The sequence below is a fragment of the Protobothrops mucrosquamatus genome, unplaced genomic scaffold (genome assembly GCF_001527695.2).
Source record: "Protobothrops mucrosquamatus isolate PMUCROS unplaced genomic scaffold, P.Mucros_1.0 scaffold_253, whole genome shotgun sequence".
NCBI lineage: Eukaryota > Metazoa > Chordata > Lepidosauria > Squamata > Viperidae > Protobothrops > Protobothrops mucrosquamatus.
In genome coordinates this window covers 1,693,687-1,709,297 of record NW_015386329.1, presented here as the reverse complement: position 1 = coordinate 1,709,297, position 15,611 = coordinate 1,693,687, and the positions used below count along the sequence as shown (strand labels likewise).

Below are 15,611 nucleotides of genomic sequence, written 5' to 3'. Positions count from 1 at the left end.
ATTAGCCAATAGACTAATGCAAGTAATGAAACAGATTATTCATGTGGATCAGTCTGGATTTATAAATGGAAGATATATGAAGAACAATGTTAGACAAATTGTGAATTTGTTGGAGTATTTGGATAAAAATAATCAAATCCCGGCGGCCCTTATCTTTCTGGATGCTGAAAAGGCTTTTGATAAATTGGACTGGCAATTTTTGCTACGGTTGGTGGACAGAATGAATTTTGGGGATAGATTTTCATCAGCGTTAAAGGCTATTTATCAACTACAGTTTGCCCAAGTGATTGTTAATGGGGATCTGACAGACTCAATTAAAATTGAAAAAGGTACAAGGCAAGGATGTCCATTATCCCCGTTATTGTTTATCCTGACTTTGGAGATTTTATTAATCAAGATTCGAGAGTCTTCACTTATAAAAGGAATAACTTTGGGCAACAATGCTTACAAGCTTAGAGCATTCGCTGATGATTTGGTTTTCATTTTGTCGGAACCAACTGACTCGGCAAGAAATTTGATACAGACATTGATACATTATGGGAAGGTGTCTGGATTTAAAGTAAATAATAACAAGACTAAAATATTAGTTAAAAATATGTTTATGAAAGATATAGAAACTTTAAGTAATGTAACTGGCTTTGAAATAGTAAAAAAAGTGAAATATTTGGGTGTTGATATTACTGCTTCTAATGCTAAATTGTATACAAATAATTATGATAAATTATGGAAAAAAGTTCAAAAAGATTTGATGGAGTGGAAGAAATTACAGCTATCATTACTGGGAAGAATTGCAGTGATAAAAATGAATGTTCTCCCAAAGTTTCTTTTCTTGTTTCAGATGATACCTATTTTAAAAAAGGACTCAAATTTGGGGGAATGGCAAAGAGGCATTAATAGGTTCATATGGCAGGGGAAGAAACCTAGGGTAAAATTTAAAATCTTGCAAGATATACAGGAAAGAGGGGGACTTAAAGCCCCTAATTTAAAATTATATTATGAAGCAGTGGTATTAACTTGGATTAGTGATTGGATTAATTTAACTAATAGAGATATTTTGATACTTGAGGGTTGGGACTTATACTATGGATGGCATGCTTATTTATTTTTTGATAAGAAAATTGATCGGGCTTTTAAATCTCATATTTTAAGGATTGCACTTTTGAGAGTTTGGAAAAAATACTCATATAAGCTAAATTTAAAAATTCCAATGTGGGCCATTCAGGAACATGCAATACAAGGAATAGTAAGGGGAGTAAAATTACAAGGTATTGTTTATAAAGATTTACTTATGTTAAGAGGACAGGACTGGCAAATTAAATCATTGGAAGAGTTAAGACAGGATAATGTACTCCAGTCCTGGTTGTTACATTTTCAATTGGTTGAGAGATGGCATATAGATCAAAAATTGGGTTTAATGGTAGAAGATGTGAACTTGATAAAACAAATTAAAGATCAAAGTAGAGCCCATATTAGGAGAATATATAGTGTTTTGATAGAATTTGATTCGGAGACAGAATTGGTTAAAGATTGTATGATTAAATGGGCTCAAAACATTCAAGAACCAGTAAAGTTAGAAACTTGGGAAAAAATTTGGGTAAGAAATGTCAAGTTCACTCAAGCACAGAATTTAAGGGAAAATTTTTATAAAATGTTTTATAGATGGCATTTGGACCCTCAAAAATTGTCCTGCATGTATCCGAATTTGCAACCAAAATGTTGGAGATGTGGTAGTATGGATGCTACTTATTATCATATTTGGTGGACATGTAGGGGTGTTAAAGCCTTTTGGATTAAGATTTGGTGGAACATTCAACAGATTTTTAAGAAAAAGATAAAATTTACACCGCAGTTATTTTTATTGGGTATTATGGACAATTTGGACCAAAAAGAAATGAAACTGATGTTGTATTGTATAACAGCAGCAAGGACCTTAGTCGCTCAAAATTGGAAAAAAAAGATGTTACCAACTATGNAGGGGGGAAAAGGGTAGGTTTGTATTATAGATTTATATGTATGATTTTTTAAGGAGGTGCCCGGTGATACCCCAACTGCACAAGACGGGATGGTTGAGTGAGGAAGGGAGGTAGGAAAGAGGGAGGAAGGAGGAGTGGTGGTAGAATGGGAGGAGGAAGGAGTGGTAAGTGGAAGAGGGTGGTGCAGGAGGGGGACACCAGACACGTCCGTGAATGTTTTGTTTAGTTTTATTCTCTTTGGTTGATATTGTGATAAAAGATTTATGTTTCTGTTTTTTAAATGAAAAATTAATAAAAATTTATTTAAAAAAAAATAAAAAATGGAGTAGCTATAATCGTAAACAATCATGTAAATAAATGTATCAAGTCCTTTATTTCTGTATCCAATAGAGTGATAATGATCCAAATAAATAGTACTCCAGTAAATATGAATGTTATACAAGTTTATGCTCCCACAGCTGACAGCAATGAGGAGGATTTAGAGTAGTTCTACGAAGATATAAGCAGTGTACTGAAAACCCTAAAAAGTAATGATATCACAATACTCATGGGGGACTTCAATGCAAAAGTGGGAGAAGGAAGTGATGCTCCTGTAGTTGGAAACTTTGGCTTAGGAACCAGAAATGGTAGAGATGACAGATTTGTAGACTTCTGCAAGGAACATAGGCAATGTGTGATGAATACTTTTTTCAAGTTGCCAAAAAGATGCCTCTACACTTGGAGATCAGCAGCAGATACACGAAATAATGTAGTAAGGAACCAAATTGACTATTTTACAATAAACAAAAGATTTAGAAACTCAGTAAAATCAGAAAAGACATACCCAGGTGCAGATGTACCATCTGATCATAATCTACTACTTGCTGAAGTCCAGCTGAAACTAAAAAGGATGAAAAACCCGAACCCTGCTAAACCAAGAATCGACAGAGACTTCATCATTAAACATGGAGGTAAGATTAAAGAAGAACTAGAAAATCATTTAAGGGAAACCAACAACCTGAATGATGATGATGTAGAAGCAAACTGGAATAAATTTAAAAATGCAATAGTAGAGGTAACAAATTCAAAACAGAGAGAGGGGTACCACAAGAAACAACAGTGGATGATGGAGTAAATTCTTCATCTCATGGATGAAAGAAGATCTTATAAAAATAAAAACAAAGAAAAATACAATGAATTGCAGAAAACAATTAGAAGAAAAATTCAACTGGCAAAAGAAAAGTGGTTTGCAAAGAGATGCAAGCAAATAGAAAAGACAGAACGTATGCATGATTTCAATTTATACAAAAAAGTGAAAGCAGCAGCAGGCCTCTACAAAAAGAAAACCAACAACTTAGTTGACAAAGAGGGGAAAATTATCTTAGATGAGGATGAAAAATTAAAAAGATGGAAGGAATATATTGAAGAACTTTTTGAGGACACTAGGGATGATATAGATATGGGAAGTATAACAACTGGACCAAATATCACTATGGAGGAGCTTGAACATGCAATAAAAATAGCAAAAACAAGAAAAGCCACAGGACCTGATGATATCCCAGTAGAAATTTTAAAATTGCTGGAAGACAATGGGAAGAATTTTTTTACTGCAGCTCTTCAATCGGATATATGAAACAGGAAAGATACCAAATGATTGGCTAAAATCAACCTTTGTGACAATCCCCCCAAAAATAAATGCAAAGAAGTGTACCGAATACAGAACAATAAGCTCAATGAGTCATGCCCTGAAAATATTCCTAAGAATAATTCACACAAGAATATACAACAAAATTGAAGAGCATCTAGGTAACACACAATTTGGTTTCAGAAACAATCTTGGTACACGAGATGCGCTATTCAGCATTCAAGTTCTTGTATAGCATTGTAGAGATGTCAATCACAGTGTTTACATGTGCTTCATTGATTTTGAAAAGGCTTTTGATAAAATAAGACACAGCAAACTATTAGAAATCCTGAAACAAGGGGGACTAGATGACAAAGACATCCAAATCATAAAGAATCTGTATTGGCATCAGGTAGCAAATGTGAGACTAGGCCAAAAATACTCAGCTGATGCAGAAATAAGAAGAGGGGTCAGACAGGGATGTATTCTGTCTCCACTGTTGTTCAATATCTACTCTGAATCAATCTTCAACGAAGCACTGGAGAACATCGATGCTGGCATCAAAGTAAACGGTGTTTGGATCAACAACTTAAGATATGCTGACGATACAGTTCTGCTTGCCAGTAAGCATGAAGACCTTCAGCTCCTCATCAACAGAGTCACAGAAATATCTGAAAAATATGGCTTAAAGCTTAACACCTCAAAAACCAAGATCATGGTCGTCATCAAACAACCCGTTAATTTACCACCAATAAATTCAGAAAAAGTTGAAAGGATCATGCACCTTGGTTCTAATCTACATGAAAGCTGGGACATGACCACTGAAGTAAAGACAAGGGTAGAGAAAGCCCGAACAGCATTCTTCAAAATGAAAAAGGTCTTCTACAGTCACGACATAAGCCTAAGACTGAAAATCAGGCTTGTCAGATGCTATATTTTTTCTATCCTGCTCTATGGAGTAGAGAGTTGGTCTCTGACAGAAGGCCACCTGAAGATACTAGAAGCATTTGAAATGTGGATTTACAGGCGGCTGTTACGTATAAGCTGGGTTGACAAGATCAGAATTGAGGACGTGATAAGCCGCCTGGGAAAGCCAAGGGAAATCATCAAAACAATTTAAAAATGAAAATTAGAATATTTTGGACATGTGATGCGACACCCAGAAAAATATGGCATACTCCATTTAATCCTCCAGGGAAAGATTGAAGGCAAACGAGGTCCAGGCAGAAGAACATCATGGCTTCAAAATCTAAGGGACTGTTTTGGACAAAACTCAGCAGCACTTTTTTGTACGGCTGCTGATAAAAACAGGATCGCCAACATGATCGCCAATGTCCAATAACGGATATGGCACAAGAAGAAGAATCTGGCAGTTAGCTCCCACCCATGAGCCTCATGGTTCCTGTATTTTCTAATAATGGAAGAAGGCAATGAAGCTGCCACAGGCACTGATTCCTCCATTCCAAAAATAACTCAGAAATTAGTTATGTTTGGAGCGTGGTCCCTCTGCTCTGCTGGGGGCAACTTGCAGTATCTCTCAGATTCCATTTTGTGGAGACAGCTGTATAAAGGGAGCACCTGCTCTGCAAATCCTTCTGGATGCAGGTGTCAGCATTCCATCAAACTTTTCCCTCCTCAAAAGTCCTCTGGATAAAGAATTTTATGAAGTCCATGGCAGGGAAAAATATAAGATTCATCTTCTCATTGCTGACATACCAGTCCAGGTTGGACTCTTGTATGCTTATGCTAGTATTAAGGGGAAAAATGTATTCTACCTATTTAAAATATTGCACTTAAACAAATGGCTGTAACTGTCCTTTGTGGAGTCACAGTTGTAGCCACACTCAACTCTGATTTACTTCTTTCCTTTCTAATTTTGTGAAAAGGCTTTCCTGGGGCTTTCTGTCTTCCTGAACTGAACTGGCAGTCTTTTGGATGTCTTGGTCTTCAGGGCAAGACTACACATTGCTCAGCCAACAGGAATCCTTTGTTGAGTCCCTGTGCTTGTCTATTATCAGACTCACAGGAAGAACAACCAGAATATATATATATATATATATATATATATATATTTGCAATAAGAAGCAGAAATAGAATTGAAATAGAAATTATCTTAAATTAAATTAATTAAATTAAATTAAATTCAGAATCCATTTTTACAGATGAAGAAAATTAAGAACTTTTTCATTCTCAAACAATAAGATAAAAAAGTGAATATGTTATATGTGCATATTCCTTCTTCAGCCCCATACATTTGCAAGCTAAACCTAAGATGTTGTCGTTTACACACACTGAATGCAACAGAGGAGCTATTTTTCCATGATAGAATCCCACATAGCTACTCCAAATATATTAACAGCACAATTATTAACATGGGAAAGACCCAGTTTGTTCCATTTGACTTATAATTATGAGGTTTGAAAATGTGCTTTCTTGATGTAAGAAAGTTATCTTCCAGATAAAGGCCTCCTTTTGATTTTTAATCAGACAGTACCATAACCCACTGCATGCAACTAAATTACATTTCTATTCCAGTCCCATTTTAGCCATGGATACAAATTTCAATACAGCCAATCAAGTTCCTCTTTTGAAATGGAAAAGTTTTGCACTTCATTTATGTCTCAGCCAGATGCTGACTTCTATCAGTGCTCTATCACATTATTTTTGGATCATCCCCTCTCTTCCTGTTTCTTCTTGGATGTGGTCAAGTATCATCACTCTGCACAGCCTTACCCTGTTCTCTTCCCCTCCTCCTGCCAAGCATTTCTGGGATGATAGAACCTGGTCTAACTGCAGAGCAAATCTCCCCTTCCCCATTTTCTTTTAAAATTGATCATGTTTACTTACAGGCCGGTTGCGTAGTTTCATGCAATCTTTCCAACAAATTCTCATTCCCATCAGGGACATATTGGTATGCCAGCAGGGTATCACTAAGCATTTCACAATGACTACTGTAGGTATGGGCCATGGCTGACTCAGCATTTTAAAGATGCCAACATTCATTAATGTTAACAACACTGAACAGAAGAATGGATAATGAGAAGAGTTTAGGCTAGTGTTATTGGTTCTCTTCAGGTGTACTAACAGGGTGATATTGCAGTTCTGCAAGTTCCATTGTCTGCCAGCATTGAGATACAAAAGACTAGGTTTGGTTAACTGAAAGGCTGCAAGTTCTACATATAATATGATTGTATCAATCACATTTAATATTAGCACATAGCTGAAAATAATGAAGACAACTAAGATGAACCTTAACCTTAAATCCTAAACTGGATTTAGAAGAATAGGTAATGAAAAAGCTCAAGTATATCCATGGGGAGGGAGGGCTAGTCATGATCAAAACCCCACCACTATTTTACTTGCATTATTACACTTTAACTTTCTTCATACTCTTCCCTCAGAAGATGCCCACGGATCAGCTGGTGGTTGGCAAGATAACCTGACTACATGCCTTTTATTGACTATTCTGCTCTTCTGAACTTCATAACAAATTACATGCATGTGCATACACACACACACACACACACACACACACACGAAACATTTGATAAAGAGGTAGTATTTTAATAAAGGAGGAAAAAAGGCTTATGGCAAATTAAAAAAAACCTATGTACACTGAAAACCTACATAGGAAATAAACATGATAGTCAATAAATTAAAAGTAGGATCGTGGCAACCATGTATTATTAAACCATTTAATGTTATAACACTAAACAGATTTGTTGTTTCTCATTTAAGAGGCACTAGGAATAAGGCCAAATTTAATAAAGGCATCCTAATAGTAAATCCCAATGTACTTGGATTTACCTATGAGCAAAGTTAAATAGGAAGAGGCTACAAGTCCAGACTTTAGATTAGATTAAAAGTTCATGTTGGACAGTTTTCCGGTGTATAATTAACCATTGCCACTGAATATAGCTAGGTTGCAAAATGAAGCAATAATAGAAGGGGACATAACATGTATTTTACAGATGACCAATTTAAACCCCAATGTTTAGCTTTCTTAGCTACAGAGAATATGAAATTAACTACTTTGGAAAACAGTTGGATAAAGCATTGGATAAAAGACATTGTCTCTGATGAAACTTTAGCTACTTATAGGTAATATATTATAAATTTTTTTTTCCATTAGTGCATCAGAGAGTATAGAGCTTCTTAAAATTCAATTCTGTTTAACAAAAGGGGGAAATAAATCATACTAAAATAAGTCAAATAATTGTGCAAGTGGCCAACAACAGGCACCAATAAAATTAGCTTGACATTCTAATTACATTAGAATGGTTATGTCATGTGTCTGATTACACATGTTTTACACATTACCTTGCTTTGACAGGTTAATTACATTAACCAAATTCCATAGGTATGGGTTTATAGAAGTACCTGAGCTTTTTTGTAAAGGCAAGGTTGCTTGTGAAATTCCCATGTTAGTCAGTTTTTCCAGCTCAAAGCTTAATCCTCCAACCCTTTATTTATTCTGTGATGTGATAATTTATCAATTATGGGATAAAACTCTTCTATTTCTATAAGATGGTATCATCATCATATCATCATGGTCATATATTTTAAACATATAAATGTTGAATGTAAGAGTTATACATTTTTATACATTCAGAGCTCAATAAGAAAAATATTCATTGTGAAACCAATGTAGGACAAAGAGTGGCAGATTAATATCAGTTATGAAAGACCACGATCACATGTGAAGTTCCAGGTAAACTTATTTACTATTAATCATGCCGATGCACAGGAATCTACTCAACTAAAGGTTAACACTATATTGGCATTAGATAAGGCCAGTGCTTTTTTATAAATAAAAAAAGGTGCCGGAACTCACACATGTCATACAACCTATCTTGCCTACCCTACAAGGTTCCATCCAAAAAAGGTGCCGGAACTCCGTTCTGGGCGTTCTATGAGAAAAAAAGCCCTGGATAAGGCTCAACAGAATTCAAAAGGGGTGCACTTAATCCATTTTTGGCTATGTAGAGACTCTAGGTTTATTCCTAGAATTAACCAGTGGAACAGCTTGCCTTCAGAAGTTGTGGGCACTTCATCACTGGAGATTTTTAAGAAGAGACTAGACAGTCACTTGTCTGGAATGGTATAGGTTCTCCTGCTTGAGCAGGGGGCTGGACTAGAAGGCCTCCAAGATCCCTTCCAGCTCTATTCTGTTCCTCTTTTGACTCTGCCCCCAGGTTTTGCTACTCCTTCGCAAAACACTGCCCAAGAGTGGTTTCAACAAGCTGAAATTGGAAATGCATTTTTTTTCAACATATAAAACAAATATTATACAGAATAAAAATTTAAAAACTTCACCTACTAATAGATCACAAAAGGTCTTGGCAAATAAATACAACATTATTATTTACATAATATCATTAAATATAGACTTTATTTTACCATAGCTCCAAACATCTGTTTGGTGTGTGAATTTTCTATAATGTATACACTCAAGAGCCATCCATTTTATTGGCATCTAGAATGAAAAAAAAACAGGGAAAAATAAAATCAGTTAGCAAGCATAATATTTACCTATTAAATGTCTTTCAAATCAAAGTGAAAAACAAGATTTTCAGTTTCATATTTCAAAAGTATTGCCGTTGGTCATCCTTTCAGGTAAGTTTCCTTACCTGATATCTCAATGCCTTCAACAATGGCAGAACTTCTAATGTATTGGAAAATTTGTTAAACATTTAGGCACTTTCTTTAAGCTACCTCATTTGAGGTACGTTGGTTGAAAAAGTTTTGCCCTATAATGCACTGTTTCACCAAGTTTAAGAGTTCAGACATAAGAGTTTTTGATAGTATACTGATTATATCTCTGGAACAGGAACAAATCTTTTATGTCTCTAAAAAGTACTGCTAGTGGAACTTACATATATATGAGCCAAGGCTTCTGAAACAAAAGTGACTCAAAAAGTCACATTTTTAAGGTAAGTTCTGGTTGGTACACATTATAAATTATAGATTAACAGGTAAAAGAAAGTGGATAGACATTAACACCAAGGATTATTTGTATTTTGACCTGATCTTTTTCTTTGAAATAAATGTAGGGAAAAGAAACTTGGTTCATGAAAGCAATAAATATGCATTCATTAATTTTTAAAAAACCTTTTTTTCACACAATCACTTTCCTATTTTATGTTGGATGTTAACTCCCTGGTCTATTTTATGAGTTTAAAGAAACCTGCCTTTCCACCATCAGCACTATATTCCTTTTCATCGCCTTCCAGTAGCCTAGCCAGGCCAAAGTCTGTGATCTTTACATGATTTGGAGACTTCACCAAGACATTCCGTGCTGCCAAATCTCGATGGACCAGTCTCCTCTCTTCCAGGTACATCATTCCCTAACAAGCAAAACCATGAAAAAGAATAGGTTTGTTATATAATGGTTACCAAATGTAATATGTATTATATCTTACAAGCAGCCATTTGTTTATTTCATCCATCTCCATCACTTTTCAGGTGTGTTTATTTATTTACTGTTCTTAACTAATGAATCTCTTTTCCTCCATTCAATCTCAGTCTGGAGAAGTCCCTGCCATTTTCTTGGCAAGGTTTTTCCGAAGTGGCTTGCCACTGCCTCCTTCTTAGAGCTGAGAGAAAGTGACATGTCCAAAGTCACCCAGCTGGCCTTATGCCCAAGGAGGAACTAGAACTTCTGAACTCCCAATTTCTAGTCTGTTGTCTTAACTGCTACATCCAACTGGTTCTCTTAATGAAATAATAAAATATACAAAATATAATGTTTGATTAGATAGGCTTTTTAAATTTTCTTAAACATAGCCATGGATTGGATCAGGATATTTCAGGAGGGAACTTCATGAGAAAGAATGAAAGAAGAAAGCCCTTTTCTGGTGTCTGCCCACTAGATCAAGGCTTTTCAACCTTTTCACCCATTGTACCACTTTTAGGATATGGCAACATCCGAGTATCACCAAATGCCTAGAAAGGTGTCAAAAACTTGATGACCCCCCCCAAAAAAGGAAAAAAAGTGATAAAGTACAGGTAGTCCTCGACTTACAACAGTTCACTTAGTGACTGTTTGAAGTTACAATGACACTGAAAAAAGTGCCCCCCAAGCCACAGCCGAGCAAGACACCTGCCTGCCCACCCAGCGGCGCTCTTCCTCCTGTCCGAGGTTTTCATTGTTGTGAGCATTTCTGTTGAGGATTGGCAGCGGGCGTGGGGGGATGTTTGGTTTTTATTCCCCCCGTCTGCTGGGTGGTTGCAGCAGGTTTTGGTCACTTCACATGACCCTGGGACACTGTGACTGTCATAAATATGAATCAGTTGCCAAGCATCTGAATGTAAATCACAAGACCCTGGAGATGCTGCAACATTCCAGCTGATCGGCACTTCTTCTGGGCTCAGCAGAAGTGCCAGGATCAGTGCTGCTTTCCAGCTGATTGGTGCTTCTTCAGGGTTCAGCAGAAGCACCAGGATCAGCACCGAGCTCCAGCTGGACCCTGGTGCTGATCCTGGCACTTCCACTGAGCCCTGACAGCCCCAAAGAAGCGCCGATCAGCTGGAGCCTGGAGCTGATCCTGGTGCTTCCACTGAGCCCTGACAGCCCTGCAACTCCAGCCATCTCTCGCTCAGGCTTGTGCAGTGCTGCCACCGGTTCAGCTCATTCCCTTCCCCCACTACCACTTTTCTAGGATGGTCGCATACCACCTGCCAGGTGCCAATGTACCACAGGTGGTACCCGTACCACTGGTTGAAAAGCCCTGCACTAGATGATTATGGTGATGTGTTATTGCCCAGGAGCTTGAAATAGCAAATTCACTTGGCTGTAGGAGATCCTTCAAGTCAACTGCATGAAAACTGTTTTAATTTATTTCTAATATTAAATAATGCACCTCAAAACAAATTTACAAGCAGTACCCTTTATGCAAAACAAGTTTAATGTGATCTGACTTTTCCTCCACCTGCCCACACAGATACAAAGAGCCACATTTTCCGCAATTTCTGAGTCAACTTGAAAGGCAGCCCCATATACAGATTATAATAGTCAATTCCAGATGTAATTAGATCATGCAAAATTGAGATCACATCTACTTGACCTAACTGAGTTCAGAGCTGATGAACTAAGATATATAGGAAAAAAACCTCTGGCAGCAGTGTTTATCCAAATAGGACAAGTCCAGAAGGACCCTGAGTTACAGTCCAGTCCTTCAGGAAAAGTGTTTCAGGAAAAATGAAGCCCTATTAAATATCAGTTTAATTCTTGAAGTTATATTAGCCACTTTCCATATCCAAGTTTTAACTTTTTTATTCTCAATATATCTAATACCACCTTTAAACACTATTTATGAGATCCATAATTTTCCTGGAATTGTTGATACTGCAGTCCAAACTTCAGAACACCTTCTGGTTCTGGCTTTACATAGATATTATATGATATTTTAGTATGTAAAATAAAATAGAATACTGCGCTACTAAAGGCCCCTGGGAAGATTTTCCCTCTCCCCTTCCACCCCCTCCCCAATTTATTCTGGATGATTGTCCAAAGGTTTAGAACTAATCAGATTTAGAGGATAGAAGAGGAAATCCCTCTTCCAATTTTACAGGTAGCAGAGGAACAGGCAGAGGACCAGGACCAAAAACCCTTAAGCTGTATCATTAAAATCAGCCACAAGGCTAGTAGGTTTGGAAAAATCCTCTCCCAAGAAAACTAACATTGCTACCTAACAATCCATTAGCATAGTCTGTTTATTTATTTATTATAGGGTCCTTTTCTTTCTCAGTTCAGTGATGATCCCTCTCTTTTACATCCACATCTACAGAGATATGCTGATATCTTCAGCATAAAATAGCTCCCCAAATTCTTAATACTGAATTGGTCTAATCCAAACACTCTTGATTAGCTTACAGTTACTGAATCACAGAATTCAGGGGGAGTTGGAAAGGGTTCTTTAGACCATCAAGTAGGATGCAAATTAAAGAATCCCAACAGATGTCTAGCCTCTACACTTAAGCAAATCCAATGAAAGGGTAATTGGTTCCAATATTAAATTGCTCTGATGTCCTCTTTGGGTGTAACCAAAAATATTTTTAAAATTCTTTACATGCAAAGTTTTCAGAACAAAGGACACAGCGAATCAAACAATGAATGCTACCCTAAACAAAGCATATTATGGTTTAGTCTTAAGAGTTTCAGAATAGTAACCACAGCAGTGCAGCAATGTGAGTGTCAAGATCCCAGGCAGCGCAGTGATAAATGGGATAGCTTAGGCCTACATTCTCTGTCAGTCAGGATCACTATAGGAACTTTGAATCCGTTAACATCTCTTAGTCCAATCTTCCCCCATTGGAAGATGTCATAGGGGAAAAAGGAGTAAATAGCAATAGCACTTAGACATATATAAATGTAGGTAATACATTCTTTTGTAAGAAATGGAATCTTAAAATAATTAATGCAAAAAGTCTCCAAATATGTCTTTTTTTCATTTTAGTTTTTAGCTAAGTTGTGGTTTAATAGGGCTCCATATATGCAAATACTTAAAAATTCTACATTTGCTGCCCTTGTGACCTTCAGCACATTATTTCATACTATGTCTCAATAGATAATAAAGCATTTCTGTTATATTAAGCTATTTGAAAATAAAAGTTACCAAGATAAATTGCACAGATTGCTTCTAAAAGAAAAATGACATTTCTAGAAGTATAACTATAGATAAGTATAGCTGTGTTGCAGGAAAACAGTGCAATGACTGTTATAAAGACTTTTTGCTAGGAGTTCTGAAGAAGAAATTTACATGAAAGTTCTTGAAATAAATAAAGAATAATCATCAGAGCCTTCTCATATTTTCATTTATTACAATAGATTTTACAGTATTTGACATGACATGAAGAGGATTTAAAAATACTTTGGACAAAAAATACACAATATTATTTTCACATGAGTTTAATGGGACAAAACAAGCATTCTCTCTTGCCAGTTGCTGACTATTCAATGGCAGAGATACATATAGAAAATTGAAGGATTAGCCTTTCTGATATCAAAACTAAATCTGTAAAACATGCACATACACAAAGGGTGAAATGAAGGGGATCCATATGCACCTCACGTGCAATAAAATAGTAGATAGGTTTAGATAGCTCCTGGGGCCAAAGATTAACACGATAGAATCACAAATAAGTCAAGACTCTACAGTCTAATTAGGCCACAATCCACCCAGAAGTAGTCCAGTGGAAATTAACAAGTGCTGAATTAGTAATGAGAATCTTGGAGTAAAGGACATTGCAGAAGCATGCAAAATAGAATACCAATATTTAACTGGGCTTTTTTACCTTCCTTTTTGTTTAATATGCAAGCTTCTAACTCAGCATTATTCTTTACCCCTGTTAGCTTCTCCATTAATTCTTTGCTTTAAAAAGGCACTACATCTCTGTTCTGATGGGCCTACAGCCAAACGCAGGTGGGTAAGAATGAGAGAGGGGTGTATATATCAACAAACAGAACAGATAGGTGGATGCCTCGATGGCGAAAGCAAAGGAGCACATGAGCTCTTAGGGTCAGTGTCAGATAAACAGTATTCCGCAGTCTACCATTGCTCCCAACTCACTATTTAAGGCAAGAAGCTCCCTTTAGCTCATGGGCAACTGTTATCATGTAACAGTGCAGCTCTTTACTTTAAATATATTTAGTTTAGCTTCCCTTCCAAGATAATGGCAAATAGTAAATGCTTTACTATTGCATCTCCTCTTAAGAACCGTCACAGTAAACTACATATTGATTTTTTTCAGCATCCTATTAAGGAAGCTTGATAGTGTCTGAGCACACACAATATATAAACAAAAGTACTGTTATACTAAAACTCAAACAAAATTGGTCAAAATAAAGAGAAACCAGAAAGGGAAGGTTAAGCTATCTACTATTGCTCATGGAAGATGTTCTGTTTAGGTATCTCTTGCCTTGGGCGTTTAATTTGGCATTTCAAGCATGATAAACATGGCATTACATCTCTCTTTACAGGAAGCTTAACCAGTTAAGCAATCTATGAGTTTTATGGAATAAATTTTCATACATATATGCCACAAACACTTAAGAATTCCAAGGAAACAATCACACAATAACAAAAAATAATCCCAATGGAAACGAGGACTAATTCAAACTTCATCCATCCTGAAATGCAATGACATGAGGGAGCAGTCATGGTGAATCCTAGTTTAAACATGTTTGCATAAGGGTTCATCTGTAAATTTGGAAACTAAAGGGAACCTCAGCAATAGTAACATTACCACCTTTTCACTGTCAATATTTTCTGAAGATAATATTTGCCAAGCAGAATTCAAGAGTGGAAAACTTAGCCTATTAATTTATTTTTAAATCTAATAACAATTACAAGCTAGATAACAATTGATTTCAACAGATGATCAAAGCACAAACTTAACTTACTGCTAAGAAAAATACTGGACCTTCATGGAGCTTATATTTGAATGTAGGAGTTCATCACCTTACAGAATATCTCTTTTCACAAGGCAAGTACATACCTTTTCACAGGTAGGGGAATAAAAAATTCCTAAAAGATGTGTTAGGTCAGGAAAACTATTAATATGCCATGAGGAATAAATTACTTGGGAGATAGAATTTTATTTCACATCAAGAGAAAGCAAGCATGACCCGTAGACTCTTCCAATTCATCTTCAACTATGGTTAGTTATAAAGTAGGGCCAGAATTATCTGCCAACAGAGATAGGTTGACAGTAGTACCTAGTATAGGCAGTTCCTTTCTTGGTATCTCTTTATCTTCCTTTCCTCCCTTGTAGCAGCAGTAACTGATCTATTAAATGCTATCATTTACCATGAGTCCTTTTGATCAAAATGTAAAGCAGAGGACCATATCAGGTTAGGGGAGCACGCACACGCTATTTACAAGCTTGTGGGTGCTCCGGTCCTCAGGCTCCCACTCGGTTCCCAGGGGACGCAGACCCCCCGGCCCGGGACCATCGGCTGATGTTATGTAATGCCAGGTCCGTAGTAAATAAGGCCCCCCTCATACAAGATCTTATTTTAGAGGGGGGCGCGG

General features: G+C 36.6%; 1 protein-coding gene across 1 annotated transcript in view; it reads right to left on the bottom strand.

The window, feature by feature from the left end:
• ERBB4 (erb-b2 receptor tyrosine kinase 4) overlaps window positions 1-15,611 on the bottom strand; it is a 593,387-nt gene that overhangs the window by 44,025 nt on the left and 533,751 nt on the right. The window contains exons 25-26 of the mRNA XM_015831035.1: window positions 9,768-9,923; window positions 8,977-9,052 (exon numbers count right to left, since the gene is read on the bottom strand). Coding sequence (XP_015686521.1) covers window positions 8,977-9,052; window positions 9,768-9,923 — 232 coding nt within the window. The remainder of the gene's footprint in view (window positions 1-8,976; window positions 9,053-9,767; window positions 9,924-15,611) is intronic.